Source organism: Ovis canadensis, chromosome 16 (assembly GCF_042477335.2).
Source record: "Ovis canadensis isolate MfBH-ARS-UI-01 breed Bighorn chromosome 16, ARS-UI_OviCan_v2, whole genome shotgun sequence".
Lineage (NCBI taxonomy): Eukaryota > Metazoa > Chordata > Mammalia > Artiodactyla > Bovidae > Ovis > Ovis canadensis.
The window spans coordinates 54,799,328-54,818,136 of NC_091260.1; the positions used below are offsets into that span (position 1 = coordinate 54,799,328).

The window sequence follows — 18,809 nt, forward strand, 5'->3', positions numbered from 1 at the left end:
AGAGACTCACTCTCTCACACACACACACACACACACACACACACACACCCCTTCTTCAAGATGTTTTCCTTTGTTTACTGGAAAGTTGTCTTAAAGTACTGATTTTGTTAGAACAAAATTTACTGCCATCTTCCGGAAAACTGTCCTCATAAACACAAAAGCCTGTGATATTTATGATGCTGGTGGCGTTCCTTTAGATGTGGTACCTGTGTGCAGTCCACAATCTGCACAACCAGCGTCTAGTGGCCCTGGAACTCTAGTGATAAAAAAGAAAAGGAAAAAGTAACTTTTTCTTTCGTAAATTATCATATTATAAATAGTTGTATAGATGCGAGAGTTGAACCATAAAAAAGGCTGAGTGCTGAAGAACTGATGCTTTCAAACTGTGGTGCTGGGGAAGACTCTTGAGAGTCCCTTGGACTGCAAGATCCAACCAGTCAATCCTAAAGGAAATCAATTCTGAATATTGATTGGAAAGACTGATAATAAACTGAAGCTCCAATACTTTGGCCACTTGATGTGAAGAGCCAACTCCCTGGAAAAGACTCTGATGCTGGGAAAGACAAGAGTCAGGAGAAGAAGGGGACAACCGAGGATGAGATGGTTGAATAGCATCACTGACTCAATGGACATGAAGTGAAGTGAAAGTTACTCAGTTATGTCCAACCCTTGGTGACTGTATAGTCCATGGAATTCCCTAGGCCAGAATACTAGAATACTGGAGTGGGTGGCCATTCCCTTCTCCAGGGGATTTTCCCAACCCAGGGATCGAACCCAGGTCTCCTGCACTGCAAGCAGACTATCAGCTGAGCCACCAGGGAAGCCCAACGGACATGCGGCTGAGCAAACTCCGGGAGATGGCGAAGGACAGGGAAGCCCGGTGTTCTGTAGTCCGTGGGGTTGCAGAGAGTCAGACACAACTGAGTTACTAAGCAACAACAACAATTATATAAATGAGAGAAGAGATACATTTTGTGTTGCTGTCTTCTAAGGCTTAATTACAGACAAGACTAACTTCCCAACGCTTACCATGCTGCCTAGGCTCAGTGCTACTGGGAAGGAGTAAGAGATCCAAATGGCAGAAAGGAGGGGCCCTCCCTGGGCCTGGATGGATGGGGAACAGCTAAGAAGGTTTTCTATTAAATATGAGCTATCTGTAAGATGTGGGGAACAAAGAGGAGACCACAGAGCTGCGCTGCAACCACAGTTAACCACAGCCCTCCTGCCTCTGCCAGACCACATGGCGGGGGCGGGGGCAGCACACGAGGGCATGAAGGGCCACAGGCTGTGTGAGGAAGAGCCACGAGCCAAGCGCAAAGCCCTCATTTCATTAAAACTGGGAGATACATCCATGCAAGTTTGCCTGAATGGGTTCTGTGTTACTTTAACATTCCACTTGCAGCCAGACATCGCTCCGTCTAAGCTCAACTTCACAAGCAATAATTTTCAAACACTGTATCAAGAAATAACAATAAAATCCTTGGTATATTATTAGACACCCGAAAGTTGATACATGCACTGAACTCAGTACCAATTGCTCTCTTATTTCCAGGGGTATGGCGCCGATTGTTTTTTCTTAAATGAAAAGTATTACCTTCATAGATTTTTCTGGATGATTCTAACAAGAAAAAAATAAAAAGATGCACTGTGGTTCTCTCCCATCCTGGTCTGGACCATAATGTCTATCTCAAGCTTTTATCTCTAGCCCTGGTACCCATGTCTTCTGCAGAACATCATCCCAGCAGAGCATCCTGGCAGAGCGCAGGCGCACTTACTGCTCTCTGGACAGAAGATGAGCCGGTGCCTTCGTCCTCGTCTGGCTCCTGGTCTTCGTTGTCAGTCCAAGAGGAAACGTCCTCTGTGGAGCTGGTCAGGTCAGGCAGACTCTTAGACGTCAGCCTCAGGAGGTCCTCGGCAGAGTTCTCCTGCGGGGAAACAATGAGAGGCCCGTGAATTACCCTGTGATATCAAGGTCAAGGAAACAGAGCAGAGTCAATGGTGGGTGGCCACGTGTTCCCAGTCCAAGGACTACATGGAGTATATGTTCGCATTTCCAGGTGTGCGAGGTGAATGTACATGTCAGGGGTGCAGAGCCAATTTAAACCTTGAGGTTTTTTTTCTCCTTGATGAATCAGTGTTTCTTAGGTGAATGTTTCTATGAGTAATCTAAGCTCCCTGAACTTAAGATCCTTTGATTCCCCCCCCCCCCACCCCACCCCTCATTGCCATATTACTTTCAGGATGTTGTTTAAACTCCCTCATTGGCAAACCAACGTCAGAGATTTGGCCTCTGCCCAGCTCTCCAAACTCATCTGCCTCCATTCTCCCCTCTAAGCCTCCTTTCCATTCAAGGCACCCTGACGTTCAAACATGCCAGGCTCTCTCCAGCCACGCTTCCTCTTTCACCAGCAGCTCCCCTGCCTAGACCACTCTTCTTCCCAAGGCTAAGACCTCTTTGGGCAAAGCTTGAGCATCCTCCCTTGCCTTCCTGGAGTCCCGCATTTCTCCTCTCCTCTACCATTTACTCCCTCACTTTGGGTATGTAACTTATTCATCTATCTCCCTTTTTGTCTGAGAGTTCCCCAAACCATGTCTGCTCAGCGCTGTGTCCCCAGGTCGAGCTCAGAGCTCGAACATCCACTATATTCTCCTCTCGCTCACTGCTCATCTCACAGGCCCCTGTTGGTTAGAAAGATTAGATCATTTACTGAATCGCAATGAGAGTGGAGACTGATAATGTCTGCCATGAAAGCAGTCCTTGAACAACTTTTAAAGGACAACAGAAATACATGGAATCACATTCTATTAAGATTAGACTCCAAAGGGGGCTTCATCAACACAGCCCTTCCTTCCTAGACACAGATAAAGTCAGAATGGGTGTGCGGTGCAGGCGAGATCCATGAGGCCACGTGACAATCCCAAGGACAAATGAGGCAAGTGCGGGAGCTGAGAGCTCTCCTGGGGAAGGACATGGCACGCGAGGCCAGGGGCCAGGGCTGCAGGGCTGATCTGAGGCCAGAATGAAACAGCAACGTGCCCTCTCCTCTTGCTGCCACACCAGCAATTTCTACCAGGAAGGAAACATGTGGAAAGTTTTGATCATATTCCTTGGGGGATGACAGAAGATAGAACAACAAAGAACACCCAGCTTATATAAGGGACACTACAAACTACCAGTGAGTTGGCCCCTGGTGACACTGACGTTTGTCCCTAGTTTGATGCGGATTCCACTCCTTCAGGGTACCTGAACCTCATTCATCTTAGATCAGTAATTTGTGACTACCATACTTTCAGACCTTGCCCAAGGAAAGGAAAAAGAGTTATTTGTGAGAAAGTGAGCTGAATCCTCTTCTGTGATGTCAATTCTGCTCAACTATTACTAGCAGGAAGCTTAAAAGAGTGAAAGTTCCAGCTATTGAGTAAATTTCATGACAGCCACAAGATGGAATAGGCACTTTCATTAAAAATGCTGATCTAGAAATACATTTCCTGATGTGGAAAGCGCTCTTTTAGTGGGTTACTTAGTGAAAAAGCAGGTTAAAAATAATATGTAAGAACCGTATTAATAACAGATGTAACAATAATCTGGATACAATATGAAAACCATAAAGACACATTTTTGCAACTGCTCACTGTGACCAACTACATTGTTTAGAGATCTTTATCATTCATTTAATCTTCCTAACATCCCATGAAGCAGTTATTGATTCTCACTGCACAAGTGAGATTTTGAAAGAAGCACCAACTTGCTCAAGATACACAGTTTTTAAAGGGCTGTGCTGGCCCCTGAATCCTGGTAGGACTGCCTCCAGGTACACCCTGTCTCCTAGTGTTTGATTCCATTTGAAAGGAAACATGTTCTGTGTGGAAGGAAACACCGGTTAGTGGATGGTACCATTGGCGATATTAGACATTTTATCATGTTTTTCTTCTCTATACATTTTTTCTGGGTTTTCTACATTAGATACAATGAATACATATTTGTTGTTAATAAAACCCAAGAGTGAAACAAAAAAGAGACAGTGCACAAGAGAAATTCATGTTGCTACGCATGTACTTCCAGGAATATCAAGATGAACTAGGACATTCTGAGTCGATTCATTCAACAAAAACTTTCTAAGCTCCTCTCTTACACGCAAATGACATACTGTGCATAAACACGAGACATCCTTTCCAGAAGACAGTAACTGTTATATTTCTAAAACAATGCCTGTTAAGTTTTGTGACAAGGTGATGCTTATCGGCATAAGCATATAATTTAGATTTTTAAATTATTCCTTATACGTGACAAGTCAAAAGTTTTTTTATTCTTTTCTCTTTGAATATAAAGGCAGAACTGAAGTCTATAGATGACTTGTTCTTTGGGATAAAGAAGAGGAACAGAAGTCAAGCAGTGCCTAACGATCAGGTGCTTTTTCTCCATGGATGAGCACCTTGGATGGAGCAGAGTAAGTTCAGGAGCAAACAGCTGGCAGCTGCGCAGCAGCGTATATTGCTTAGTTGTAGGTGAAGCAAATGGGGAGGAGGAGAAAGCTCTGAGGACTGGTCAGCCTTAGGGCCGTAGCTCTGGATAGATGGCCAAGAACCAACAGACTGAAAACCAGAATGGACTCCTGTTCCTCAGCTCTGGACGCTGCTCAGCTCTACAAAAGCCTCAGCAAGCATCCCAAAGTGTCACAGCCTCTGGTAGGAACATATGACCTTGTTCTAACACCACGGGCTCTGGATTCCTTTATATCTTATGCGACTAAGGGGCAGCATGAAACTCTGACGGCCAGCGGACCCAGGATGAAAGCTGCTTCTGCCACCCACCGCCTGTATGATCTCTGGACAGATTAATTTATCGCTTAGATTCTAATCTCATCTGAATAAAAAGAACTAATAGCTCTCTCATGGGATTCACTTTAAGAATTAAATGAGATAGTAGGTAGAAAGCACCTGGCACCCAGTGGTACCCAGTACATGTTAGTGTCTTTCTTCCTTTAAGTTGATGAGTGACGTCTGTTTTCAAAAATCTCACATGTGCCCCTTAATTACTAGTTTTACCCATGAGGGGTCGTTTTTTGTTTTTGTATTTTGTGTCGTTTATGTATAATGACTGGCATAGAAGAGATTTCTTTCCCACCTTCCAAACTAGCAGGAGAAAGCAGTCAGTCCAGAAATAAAGGTTTGCTGCATGTGCTTTAATGCCTGTGCAGAGACCTCTGCATGGTTAAGCTGCAAGCTTGGGGAGGTGGGGGGTATGTGTGTGTAAGAACCAATAATGCTTTTCAAATTCCCACCACATCTGGTCAAATGAGGAATTTGTTTCAGCCTTTCCTTCCTTGTGGGATCCCCCAGGCTGACCGAGAGCATCCCTGGCTTTGCTCCTGCCCCATCCCTAGGGAGAGGATGCCCACGGCATCTCTGGGAGGTGAAGATGGGGTGTATGAATGGAGAAGGTCTCAATTCCTGCCTCCAGGGCTTCAGCATCAGCTCTTCCTGCCAAGTCTTTGCCAAGCTCTGAATTCTAGTTGGAAGCAGGATTGGGGGTACATGGTATAAAGGAGAAAGTGAAAGTTGCTCAGTCGAGTCTGACTCTTTGCGACTCCATGGCCTATACATTTCATGGAATTCTCCAGGCTAGAATACTGGAGGGGGTAGCTGTTCCCTTCTCCAGGGGATCTTCCTAACCCAGGAATCAAACCCAGGTCTCTTGCGTTGCAGGTGGATTCTTTACCAGTTGAGCCACCAGCGAAGCATAAACGGGGAAAGTAGATTTTTCAGATGACTCAAAATACTCACCTATTTATTAAACCCAGGAGGTGCTAGTGGTAAGGAACCTGCCTGCCAATGCAGGAGACACAAGAGACACAGTCGGAAAGATCCCCTGGAGGAGCAAACGGCAACCCACTTCAGTATTCTTGCCTGAGAAATCTCATGGACAGGGGAGCCTGGCAGGCTACAGTCCCTGGGGTCGCAGAGTCAGACATGATTGAGCACACAAAATCTAAGAAGGAAAATAAATAAAAACCTGTGCATGCAGGGTTCAAAAGTAACATCAAGGATAACTGGGGGAAATCAGCCATCCTGGTGAGAGCTATTGCTGGGAAGGGTTAAGGATGGAGTGGCTCACACCAGTGCTCCCCTGAATTGCATCCAGGATGAACTGGAACGAAGCCCCGTGGCTCCGCTGCACTAGCCCCCAAGTCCTGAGGGCTCTCCCCTGGGCTCATGGATGTCACTATCTCATCAGACAATGGAGCAGAACCCAGACAGCCCTGTTCCTCCCCTTGTCCCGCAGCCACGGTATCCCACTGCCTCTCTGTGGTGCTTTAAGGCTGGTGAGACCTGGGGAGAGAGCAGATGGGGGTCCCAGACCTCAGCATTAGTTTCACATGCTCTGATGGGTGGGGGTGAAAGGAGCCCCAGCCTGAGGCCTCATGAAGAGGTGGCATCCAGACAGAGGGCATGACCAGACTTGGCGCCATAGCAAGAGTCAGGGTCCCGGCACTCTCAGCTGCATCAAGGCCCCCTCGGAAGCTCTGTCTTGCCGGGTCATTTATAAAACTGAGGAGGATGGGAGGAGACGTAGCTGGAAGCAAGGTTCACAAGGCTTCCTCCAGCACGGATGTTCTGTGCTGCCAGGGGTCAGAGCCCGGGCCTGCAGCCTGCCCGTGCTGCCCCAACCTCCTTCCTGCAGGTCCTGGAAGATGCGCATCTCCAGAGGCACGTCACCTCCCTCTCGCCCTTGCTTCCACATCTCCTCCTTGGTTTCCCCTTGGGCCAGTTGCTACTCTCTCTATCCTGTCTTTTCTCCCACTCATCCCTTTTCCTTAGTCCTTTTGTTGCTTTTTAATCCCCTAGATAAACCTATTGTGAAAGTCGCTCAGCCGTGTCCAACTCTTTGCATCCTAGTCCATGGAATTCTCCAGGCCAGAGTGCTGGAGTGGGTAGCTGTTTCCTTCTCCAGGGGATCTTCCCAACCCAGGGATCGAACCCAGGTCTCCCGCATTGCAGGTCGATTCTTTACCAGCTGAACTACCAGAGAAGCCCAGATATACCTATAAAGACTCTTAAAGGATGGCAAGATGATTAAAAGCCCTTAAGCTCAGGGCCCCTTGTGGGCTTGCACTGCAGAATCATGGCTATTTGCCTGGCCCAAGCAAAGGCGAGTACGCATGTGTTAGGGGGCGGGGGTGAGGGGGTTCACGGGGAGGGCTCCCAACCATATCTACCACTGCCATTCAAAATATTTTACAAAACAAACAAATCCACCTACCTTGCTGGCCACCACCAGCTGAACCACACCAGTGGCTGAGCGAAGAATGGCCACAGCTTCCTCGTGGGACAGCCCGACTAGTAAGTGACCATTGATTACCAGCAGCTCATCTCCTAAGGACAGTCTGCCATCCCTGAGGAAATGGAGATAGGAAAAAAAAAAAAAATCCCTCGTCAAGATGTTCTAGGCTCGAGAAGGGCCATCTTCCTGGAGCTGGGGAGGGTTGTCAGAAGGGGAAAGTCCAAAATGGGCTACAGAGGAGTACGGAAGATGGGGATGGCTGGGGTGGGACTGTTTATCCTTCCATCAGGGTCTAGATGCCCAGTTAGCAGAGCTAGGAGCGTCACGATTTCAGATGGTCCCTTAGTTACAGGCACGATCATAAGTTACCACCATATCCTACATCAATGTCAGTGAACCTCCCATCCAGGTGGAGACATGATGGAGAGGAACTGAGACCCCAAAGCTTTAGGATACTTAAGTCTTTCTTTTCTCAGTCCTACCTGCCATCCTGCCCTTGTGATTGAGTCATCAGCTGAGTCTCTGAGCTGAGCCCCAGAAGAATGAAGGTATCCGAAGCTCACCGGGAATCCTTCCCTAACACACGCCCCTCTCTCCCCTCAGGTGACACACTGTTGCCCGGATTTCCTCTGTGGCACCTGAGACCCTGCACCTCATGTGTCTGTAACCCCCGCCCCCCACCCCCCCCCACAGCCCAAGAGTCACGGGGCCTTGAGGGTCAAGTCTCAAACTGCCTCTTTCCTCCTTGTGTCTCTGCCACCAAGCTCCATAAGCGGACGGATGAACAGAAAAATGAACAAAGAAACTGCCTAAGTTACTGCTGTTGCAGGGAACAGACCTGGTGTACATCACAGGCATGCAAGAGTGTTCTCTTTGTTTCCTTTAAATTAAGGGAAGGACTTGGAGCTTCCTTCCTACTGGGCTGGAAGGAGGTCCAGTCACCACGGGGTCTGCCTGCCATAGCGGGTCAACAGTTCTCTGGGTGCCAACTGAGCCTCCAATGGACTGGTCTCCCATGATCCCAAAGCAGCCAGAGGCTCTTCATCCCCACTGCTAAATATGAGATGGGAAATTGGGTGAAGTTGAGAGTCCCAGAGCCCAGGTCCCATCATCCCCTCTGGAGGCTTTGCAGCAACACCCAGGATTCAAGGGTGGCACTCACACTTGTCTCTCACACAGATTCACCCCAGTGTTTTTCTCTCCAGTCTGTAGACTCTCTCCTCCTTGCTTTCTTTCATTGAATTAACCAACTTCCCTCTCCTCCTCTCCCTCATCATTTTCTCTCTCTGTCTTCTAGGGCATGTATCATTATCTTTTCTATGAATTTAGGCTTTAACAGAAGACAGGAGGCATGAGAGATTGCTGACAATCTCTGCTTTCTTTTTTCTTTTTTTTTCAATCTCTGCTTTCTGTCCTACAAAAATCCCTAAAGCAGAGAAATGCTAAGAATCCCAGTAGATGCTTGGGATGGAAAGAGAAGAGAAAGAGGGAAACCATGGTGAATAAGCACACCAGAACCTCAAGGAGGCATGAGGGCAAGCTCTTTGAAGGAGAGGCATTCAGGAATACTGGGGAACACAGTGGCTGAGCCAGTGTCCTTGGGTTTACTTATCCACACCACCATCAAGCCATCCACGTCTCTGTTCCTCTTATTTTCCTCTTTGATCCCATCTTTCTCAGCTCCAGTTATTAACTAGAATGCCCCACATGTGAATTAAACACCCAGACACATACACACATACAGGCTAGGGGTGTAAGAAAATGGTGAGACCCATTAAAAAATGGCTCACTTGAAAAATAGATAAGAACAGTTCTACTTAAGCTCAGCTCTGGGCACAGGAATTTCCTTACTGCCAACTTTCCAAAGACCTAGGAGTAATGGGGATTATGGCTATCTGATGAGAATTCTTTAAAGCATCTATCCTTTGGGAAGTGTGATAATGCTCATATGGATATGAACTACCTAAGGTCTTAAACCTTCAATAATTACCGCCACCCAGATAAGTGGCACCTGCAGTTAAACTCTTCTCTACTCAGGCTAACAGGATCATACTTTCTAGTTATGGGACCGATGAGCACTGAACACCTTGATAATCTGTGCACTGGTCCTCTCCTTGGTATTCTATTCTTCAGACCAAATACTTCAAGCTCCTTCAACTTTGCCCAATAAGATATGTTTCTGAGAACCCCCAAGGTCTTGGGCAGGGCATTACTGCTCTGGTTTGCCATTTCCCTCTTAGCATCAGGGTACCTGGGCTGAATACTAATTCCAGACTGGAATCACCTCCCTCATTAGTGAAATTCCACCTTTACCCACTTATTCTATACAGATGGGCATCCAACACCCTATGGTGCTTTGCAAATAGTAGATGCCCTATGTATACAGGAGCATACCTTCCATCTGGGGACGGCTACCTCCCTCTGACTCAATATGGACTTCTTCTTTGACGTGCTCTGCCTAAGCACCACCCATCTCCCTACTTCAGATGACTGTTTAGGTTAAAAGAGTAGCTTTGGAGTGTGAATGGTTTTCAGGCCACAAGGAGAAAACTCACATTTATTTTTCTCCCTCCACATCTGCACGACCAAGACACACGTGTTTACACGTGTATCAGATCTTGACAGCCATGACGTGGCAGGTGAACTGTGGTCACGTTTGAACCCCATCACTTCTCCGAGTCGTCAGCCACAGTGACGATGTGAAGGGTGCGGTGTTCCACCACGTGGTGCGCTCTGGATAAGGAACCACGTGTCACCGGCATCCCCAGACTCAGGATAACATCCACTTGACACTCAAACTGGACTAGAAAGGAATCTAATCCCTCCTTCGTGCAGTGGCCCCACCCAGTAGCCACTTCCTGTGCTCAGAAGGGTGTTTAATTAGAACCGCTTGTGCCTGATCTCCTGCCATGCTCCAGCACCTTCCTTGTAAGCCGTAATCACCAGGCCTTTGACTACCCCCCCCAGCACCCAGGGGCAGGGGAGGGGAGGACCAGAAGCAGAGAAAGGGGAGAGTTGTCCAGTCACCTGTGAGCGGCACCGCCTTCCTTCACTTGGGTGACAACGATAGCGTGAGGTGAGCGCTTTGATCCTCGGCCTCCACTAACCTGAATTCCCAGCCCATCCGATTCTTTAAGCAGCTCCATCTTCCATATCCGGCCAACTTCCTCCTTGGAAGAAAAAGTGAGTACACTGTGAAGCATCTGGACAGACACGCACCATTGTCACAGGAGGGGCAGCTGGAGGTCTGGCCGAGTCCCATCACTTGTTGACAGACACTGCAGAGGACCACCGGTGGGAAAACTCTACGGGTTGGACCAAAGTCTCGAGCAGTCAGCGCTGCCCGATCCAGTGCTCTGTGATGGCAGGAGTGTTCTGTGTCTGCATCATCTAACGGAGAGCCGCCAGCCACAGGTGGCTGTCAAATGCCTGAAATGAGGCTGCTGGCAACGGAGACACTGAATGTTTCATTTCAATTAAATTGAATGAGCCACCTGGGGCCAGTGGAGATGACTTTGGACAGCACGGCCAAGGTGATGTGTGAATTCCCTGACCAGGATCCTGTTAAGTAAAGCTCTTCTGCCTGAAACCCAGATACCACTGTGTGAGTTAACACTGGCTGTATCTGGGTTCCGTTTATTTACGACACCTACTAATTAATAAAGGGAGATGAAAGGAAGACAGAGCCAGGAGCCATCAACTAGTGTGAGCCAAGCTCTATCACTTAGTATTTATGAAAATCAATTGAGGCCTCAAAACCTCAGTTTCCCTGCCTTTAAAGTGGGAATGATTATTAAAACTTCCAAGTCTGGTGTTAGGATTAAACGAGACAGGAAGCAGGCAGCAATGCTCCTGACATCTAGTAGATACATAATAAATGTTAATCGGTAACCATATGTGACTCACACACGCATAAATGTTAAAAACATCATATTGAATTGAATCTTAAAACTTCCTGACAACATGTGAATGAGATCTTGGAGAAATCAAAATAGGAAATTCCTTGGTGAATGTGTTATCAACTTCTACACACATTAGTCAATACACTCTTTAAAAACATTAAAAAATGCTACAATGATAAAAATCTATCCTTTTTATTTTACTTATTTTTTGGCTGTGTGGGGTCTTAGCTCCCCAACCACACCCCTACATGTGGGGACTGAATCCACACTCCCAGCATTGGATGCATGGAGTCTTAACCACTGGGCTGCCAGGAATTTCCCCAAATCAATCATTTTTAAGAACTAATAGAGGTCTGTAGGGCTTCCCTGGTGGCTCAGTGGTAAAGAATCTGCCTGCCATGCAGGAGACTTGCAGGATACGCGGGTTTGATCCCTGATCAGGGAAGATCCTCTGGAGAAGGAAATGGCAACCCACGTCAGTATTCTTGCCAGGAGAATCCCACGGACAAAGGAGACTGGCGGGCTACAGTCTATGGGGTCACAAAAGTGTTGGACGTGACTGAATGACTAGACAACAAAAAAAAGGTCTCTAAGTCCTCTGAACTGCTTTGGTTCATTCTCCTTTTGACTCTGTATTCCATTCCACAGACACAAACGTACATCCACTGCAAAACACTGGAGTTTCCTCAGACACTTGGCTATTCAGAGAAATGAAAGCAAAAGCTTTCAAAGTGGTTTATCTGGGAGTCTGACTTTAGGCTCATCCCAAAGTCCTTTTTAGCTCTAGGTATATAGGTGGGGGTCCCAATGCATTCCTCAGTTTCTAAAGTAAAAACCATCTGCTTTCTCCATTCACCACGAAAGTCCAATGGAACTGCTAAGGCCCAATACAAACCCATCATCTCCCTCAAAATAGGCAACCTGCCCACTCAAGCTGTTTGCAAAAGAGAAAAAATGTGAGGCATTTAGAAAATCTGAAGTGCATACTGTCAGAAACTAAAATGAAGCTTTATGCAACAGTAAAAAAAAAAAAAAAACAAAACAGATGTGGAATGGTCACTGATGTGCAGCAACAGGAATGTCTAGGGAAAATTGTTAGCAAACAGAGACTTGTTGGGTCCTATTCTTTTCCAAGCCCAGGGCTGCTCATGGGGTCCCCACAATTCCAGCAACACGCGGTGATGCCAGCTGTCTCCTCCATCCACTGACCACAGGCCCATGAAGCCTGTCTGGCCAAATGTAACTTCAGAAGTCACTGGCTTACCACAGTAGTTCATGAACTTGTCAACAAGCCCTACATCATCCCATCGTCTCACTCTGGACTCCCTGGGTTTTGGTTTGTTGCCTCTGACCTCTGGAACACCTTTCCTTCCCATTCAGGAACAGCCTTCCTGCCTTCAGAGTCTCTTATAGCTTCACTCCTTCCAAGAAGCCATCCTTCAGAATTGCCACGAGACAGCAACTTTCAGTACGTGCGACCGTATGCCAGGTGGAGAACCAAAGAGAATACACGCAGGGCTGTGCTGATTAGCTGTTGTTTTGGCGAGCTGAGCATCCTGCATTCACGCACAGGCCAGTGCTGTGGCTGCCTCCCTGGGCCTCACAGAGCAGGTAGGAAATAAGCACAGGTGGTGGCCTGACTTTTTTTTTCCCTTGGAAGATATCCCATGGCTCCTGGTGTCCTGAAGATGTGGGGCAGTGTTCCTCTCTCCCCCAGTACAGAAAAGCTGTGGAACTCTTTCTCAAGAACAACAGGGACCATTATTAGAGCCCAGATACAAGAAAATCCCTTTAGTTTTAGCCCAGATTAGTAGAAACCTATCCATCCCTATGACTAATTGCACCATCATGTTCTCCCATCCTACCCTCCTTTGGTTAAACAGAAATGTTAGGTATGGTTCCCAGAGGACGTGGCAATACTGGATACAGTTCTAATTCTTAAATGCTTTTAGAAATAGGACTTGTGACAAGAAACATGCAGAACTATGATCAGGGGGAAAGGATGGCCTAAATGTTTACCCTGACAGAGGAGTTAAAGACAGTATTCATGGAGAACACCCACAAACCCACTCCACACCCCTGGCCCAAGATGCACACAACTAGTTAAAAACAAAACAAACCCACATATCTAATGTAAATGGCTTAAGAGGGGGACTTCCCTGAAGGTCCAGTGGTTACGGTTTCATCTTCCAATGAGGGAGATGTGGGTCTGATTCCTGGTCAGGGAGCTAAGATCCAAGATGCCTCTTGGCCAAAACACCAAAGCATAAAACTGAAGCAATATTGTAACAAATTCAATAAAGATTTTAAGAATGCTCCACAGCCACAGGAGGCAGGAATATACAGTGGAGAAAAGATAGCCTCTTCAATCAGTGGTGCTGGGAAAACTGAACAGCTACATATAAAAGAATGAAAATAGAACACCTCCTAACACCATACACAAAAACGAACTCAGATGGATTAAAGACATAAACGTAAGGCCAGAAGACTCCTAGAGGAAAACATAGGCAGTACTCTCCTTGACATAAATCACAGCAAGATTCTCTATGACCCACCTCTTAAAGCAATGGAAATAAAAACAAAAATAAATAAGTGGGACCTAATTAAACTTAAAAGCTTTTGCACAGCAAAGGAAACTATAAACAAAATGAAAAGACAGTCCCTCGAATGGGGGAAAATAACTGCAAATGAAACAATCGACAAAGGCTTAATCTCCAGAACACACAAGCAGCTCAGGTAGCTCAATACTAGAAAAACAAACAACCCAGTCAAAAAGTGGGAGGAAGACCTAAACAGACTTTTCTCCAAAGAGACATACAGTTGGCCAACAACAATGAGAAAAGATACTCAACATCACTCGTTATTAGAGAAATGCAAATCAAAACTACAATGAGTTAGCCATTCACACCAGTTAGAACGGCCATCATCAAAAAATCTATAAACAATGTGTTGGAGAGGGTGGGGAGAAAAAGGGAATCTTTTTGCACAGTTGGTGGGAATGCAAACTGATACAGCCACTGTGGAGAACAGTATGGAGATTCCTTAAAAAAACTAGGAATAATAAAACTACCATATGACCCAGTAATCCTGCTACTGGGTATATGCTCTGAGAAAACCACAAATGAAAAAGACACATGTACCCCAATGTTAACAGCAGCACTATTTACAACAGCTAGGACATAGAAGCAACCCACATGTCCACTGGCAGACAAATGGAAAAAGAAGTTGTGGTACATATATACAATGGAGTATTACTCAGCCATAAAAAGAAACACATTTGAGTCAGCTCTAGTGAGGTGAATGAACCTAGAGCCTGTTATACAGAGTGAAGAAAGAAAGAGAAAAACAAATTTCATATATTAACGCATATATACGGAATCTACAAAATGGTACTGATGAACCTATTTGCAGGGCAGGAATAGAGATGCACACATAAAAACAGACTTTGGCCACATGGAGGAGGGGGCGGGTGGGACGAGTAGAGAGAGTAGACACATATGTACTGTCATGTGTAAACTAGCTAGCCAGTGGAAAGCTGCTACACGGGCACAGAGAGCTCAACCTAGTGCTCTGTGGCAACCAAGGGGGCTGGGAAGAGGTTCAGGAGGGAGGGGACATATGTGTACTTGTGGCTCATTTGCATTGTTCTATGGTGGAGGCCAACACAATATTGTAAAGCAATTACAATAAATTAATTAAAAATTTAAAATAAAAAGAATGGTCCACATCAAAAAAATCTGAAGAAGCTTCAGAGGGCAGAGAGAAACAGACCTCCTTTTATCCAATAAAGATCTTCTCACTTTTATCCAATAAGAGGATTCCCCTGCCATAACAGACAGTAGGAACTAAAAGGGGAGAATTCAAAGAAAATGATGCACGTTTCCTCACCATGGAATTCCTTGATCAAATCTAATGAAGGGGTTCCGAGGAACACAAAGGAAGTCAGAAGCAGGAAGCGGCAGATGCTATCAGTCTTAATTGTGCACTGTCGCATTAAATCTAGCTGCCTACAGATGAAAGCAGTGTTCAGTTAAAAATAAAATCAGTGTCTAAAGTTTATTAGTCTAAAGCTGGAACCAGCCAAAACCCAACAGGCCAACTTAAATACAATAATATCAAGTGTATTTCCGGCGGTCTTCTTACAGTTCCACTTAGGTATCTTCTACACACACCAGTGGAGTCTCTTCTCTTCCTGACTTTGTCATCTCAACGGGAACAGCAATATCATCGATTCAAGCTTCAGAGGATATGCAAACCAAGAACCCAAGGACTGTCTTTGATTCATCCTTCTATCCCCTATACTTAAACCATAAGTGAGATCCGGAGGCTCTATTTGCAAAACAGATCCACATCCATCTCACCTCTGTTCCTCTTCTCTGCCACCACCCTCATCAGTCACCAGCGTTTTTAGCTTGGGTTATCATAGTCTCCGACCTGGTCTCCATTTTTAAGTTTTACCTCTCACAAGCCACTATTCTCCATTACACATTTAGGATAAACTTTAAAGAAAAACATCATGATGCATTTAACTTAACCCTTCTGACAGCTCCCCACCAGATATAGATTAAGGTCCACACTCTTCGCAATGGTAAACATGAACTTTTGTAATCTTGTCTCTTTCACATCACCTCCTAGTACTCTCCCTGTCACTATGCTACGGTCTCTGCTACCAGAATATTCTATCATTCCTGTCTTATGGCACCTTCGGATGTTAGTTTTTCACCAGAAACATTCTGCCCCCAGATTCTGCAGGGCTGCTCTCCTCCTGACACTCAGTCTTCAGCTGAAACATGGCCTCTTTAATAAGGTCTTCGCTGACATCCAATATCAACTGGCCTCCCGCCCATGTCACTGCTGGGACATCTTTTACTTGACTCTGTTTTATTTCATTTATTGTACTTGTGGTCAGCATCTAACACTCTGGTTTTATCTATTTATTGCTTGTGGCCCCTTATATGTGATAAATGCCACAAGATAGGAACCTTGTCTCTTGTTTACCAGTGGATTTTCCAGCAGCTAGAAAAGTGCCTAGCACATCACAATACTGCATAAATGTCACTGAATGAACAAACAGAGAATGTTTGGGGAATCTTAGGGGTCTTCAAAGTTATCGAGACTGACATTAAGAAGTTCGCCAAGATGGGAGACCTGCACGTTTGCCAATCTTCAGAGTGTGAACACAGACCCAGCTGTAGAGATGACGGAGTTCTGAAGCAGACCCTGTCTAGACAGATGGCTTGGGCTTTTGCTTCCTTCTACGTTGGCTGAAAGGGCAGTGAGACTTTGTCAGTCTGTTGAGAAAAAGCCAAACCACGCAAAATTGGATGCTATGGACGTCTGTATTAATGTTGGAGTGCTACCCTTTCCTATAAACCACCAATTACTGTGTGAGCTCATACATGCGTCTCTCCACGAAGGCAAACAGAGGGATTTATTTACCAAAAACAGGGGTAGTATATTAAAGGGAGTTGCCGCAGCAGCATTTAAATGACCTCATCTGCTGGAACCCAAAATAAAATGTTACAACAGCATCTTTGCCCCAAATGTGAGAAGACACATCATCCAACCAGAATTTCACTGCAGCAAATGCTCTGGCTTCAACTGAAAACTTATTTTTGAGATTGTTTGCTTATCCCTTCTTACTTAGAATGATTAGTAAGAAATGAAGAAACGTGATCATAATGTCAGAGTTGAAATTCCGCCGTCAACAGACCAAAAAGCTCAGCTTGGAGGTAAGAAAACAAGCTCAGAGAAAGGACATGGCAGCCTGAAGGCCACAGAGCTGGGGATGGAAGAACCAGGGCTGGAACTTGGCGTCCCATCAAGGCTTGGGGCTCTCCTGTGCCTTCATTGTAAGTGTCTCCGAAGCACCTACAGGTGCAATGCACTGAACTGGGGCAGAGATGGCAAAGGCTCAGAGGCAAGAGCGAGCATGGCATTTTGAAAACACGAATTCAGCCCAAATCAGGGAGAAAGAGAGCAGTGAGAATCAGGTGATGATGGGCCTTCCTTATGTGCTATGTCAGGCTGAGGTGTTCGGGGATTACCCCCAAGGCAAGTGGACCACCAAATGGTTTCAGCCACAGTGTGCATGGAAAGATGTGCTCTTTAGAAAAGTCCCTCTGATTGCAACGGGACAGTTGACAATGGGATGAAAGTGGGAGCAGTGTAGACTACTGTGACCACAGGTGGGAAATGACAGCAGCCTGGCCCTGAAGCAAAGCTGCAGGATGGGGCACACAGCAGTGGAGAGCGCGGACACCCCCAAGGGAGCAGGAGCAGCCCAGACTCAGGGACTGACTGGACTTGCTGTAAGGGAGTCGGCAGTCGTTGTCGCTAAGTTGTGTCCAACTCTTTGTGACCCTATGGATGATGGCCCACCAGGCTCCTCTGTCTAAGAGATTTCCCAGGCAAGAAACTGGAGTGGGTTTCCATTTTCTTCTTCGAGCGAAGGCAGCATTCCAGCTAACTCCACAATGCCAACTGTCCCAATCTGGCTGGGTGACGGCATTTTCCCAGAATATGGAATTGCCAGTGAAAAACCAGGAAAGTTCTGCACAATCCAGGGCAAGTGGTCACTAGCTGAGTCTCAGATTTCTGGCTCAGGCAGCTCTGTGGATGGTAAGACCTGAAATGTCAGAATGGGCTTGGTGGTGCGGGAAAGCCATTCATCCAGTTTCCAGCATGATGTGAAATATCAGAGATGGAGACATCCTGAGGATGGCTGTTAAAAAGCTGAGGGCTCCAAAGAGAGGTGAAGGTGGATGTGAACTTAGAGACATTGCCATGTGAAGTATGTATGTTCACCCCATGACGGTGGGGTCCTCCTAGAAGAGGACCATTCTCCCGCTGCCTCTGCCAGATGCAAACATCAGGGACCACCCAGGAGATGTCCTCCGTGTTGACTCTCCTCCTGAGTTTCACACACTTTCCTGCAGATTTGGAGCTCTGGCAGCCTTTTAGAGGTCTCTGCTGAACCACTTACAGGAAAGAGGTCTGGCACGGCACAGGGTGGATTTTTGGGTACCAGGCTAAGACTGCAAACGGATGCACAGACACACAAGCCAGCTGTGAATAAGCTCTCCTGACTGACAAATGGTAGAATTTTTTTCATTGTCATGTGACCAAGTTTGGTTGCATTCATTCTTACCATGCAGCATTACAAAAATACACACTGTACATGTCACCTTGGGTGAGTAATGAGCTTCACTAGACAAGAGAGTAAGGAAGTCTGAATTCACTTCTAAAATTGCTTAGCTATATCCTAAGAGATTCCTGGGCTTTCAAAGATGGGCCCAACTTTTGTATTTTTAAAAATTCATCTGGTTGCATGTGTATCATTCTGTGTTAATATTTTATAGAACCAAGCCATACTTTAAAAGGAGATATTTGTTGAAATATTTCCTATAGGTCCGTTAAGGGAGAATAGAAATGTAAAAACAAAGTCTGAGGATTTATTTTCCTGTAAGAAATAACAGTCTATGAAAAAGAAGTAGCTGACAAATAAAAATGGTCTGAACGATCATGAGCCTTGTCTGTAATTTATTAAGTCTCTGTAGATATATTAAATCATTAATAAAGCAGAAACGGAACAACGCCGACATGTCTAATCTCCCATTATTCAA

The 18,809-nt window shown here is 45.9% G+C and overlaps 1 protein-coding gene across 8 annotated transcripts in view; it reads right to left on the reverse strand.

Moving 5' to 3' along the window:
- PDZD2 (PDZ domain containing 2) overlaps nucleotides 1-18,809 on the reverse strand; it is a 411,535-nt gene that overhangs the window by 82,905 nt on the left and 309,821 nt on the right. For 6 of the 8 annotated variants that reach the window (XM_069555955.1, XM_069555957.1, XM_069555956.1 and 3 more), the window contains 3 exons: nucleotides 10,310-10,452; nucleotides 7,262-7,394; nucleotides 1,776-1,925 (listed from right to left, as the gene is read on the reverse strand). In XM_069555955.1, the coding sequence (XP_069412056.1) occupies nucleotides 1,776-1,925; nucleotides 7,262-7,394; nucleotides 10,310-10,452 (426 nt within the window). The remainder of the gene's footprint in view (nucleotides 1-1,775; nucleotides 1,926-7,261; nucleotides 7,395-10,309; nucleotides 10,453-18,809) is intronic. The other 2 variants (XM_069555958.1, XM_069555962.1) reach the window with 1 other exon arrangement.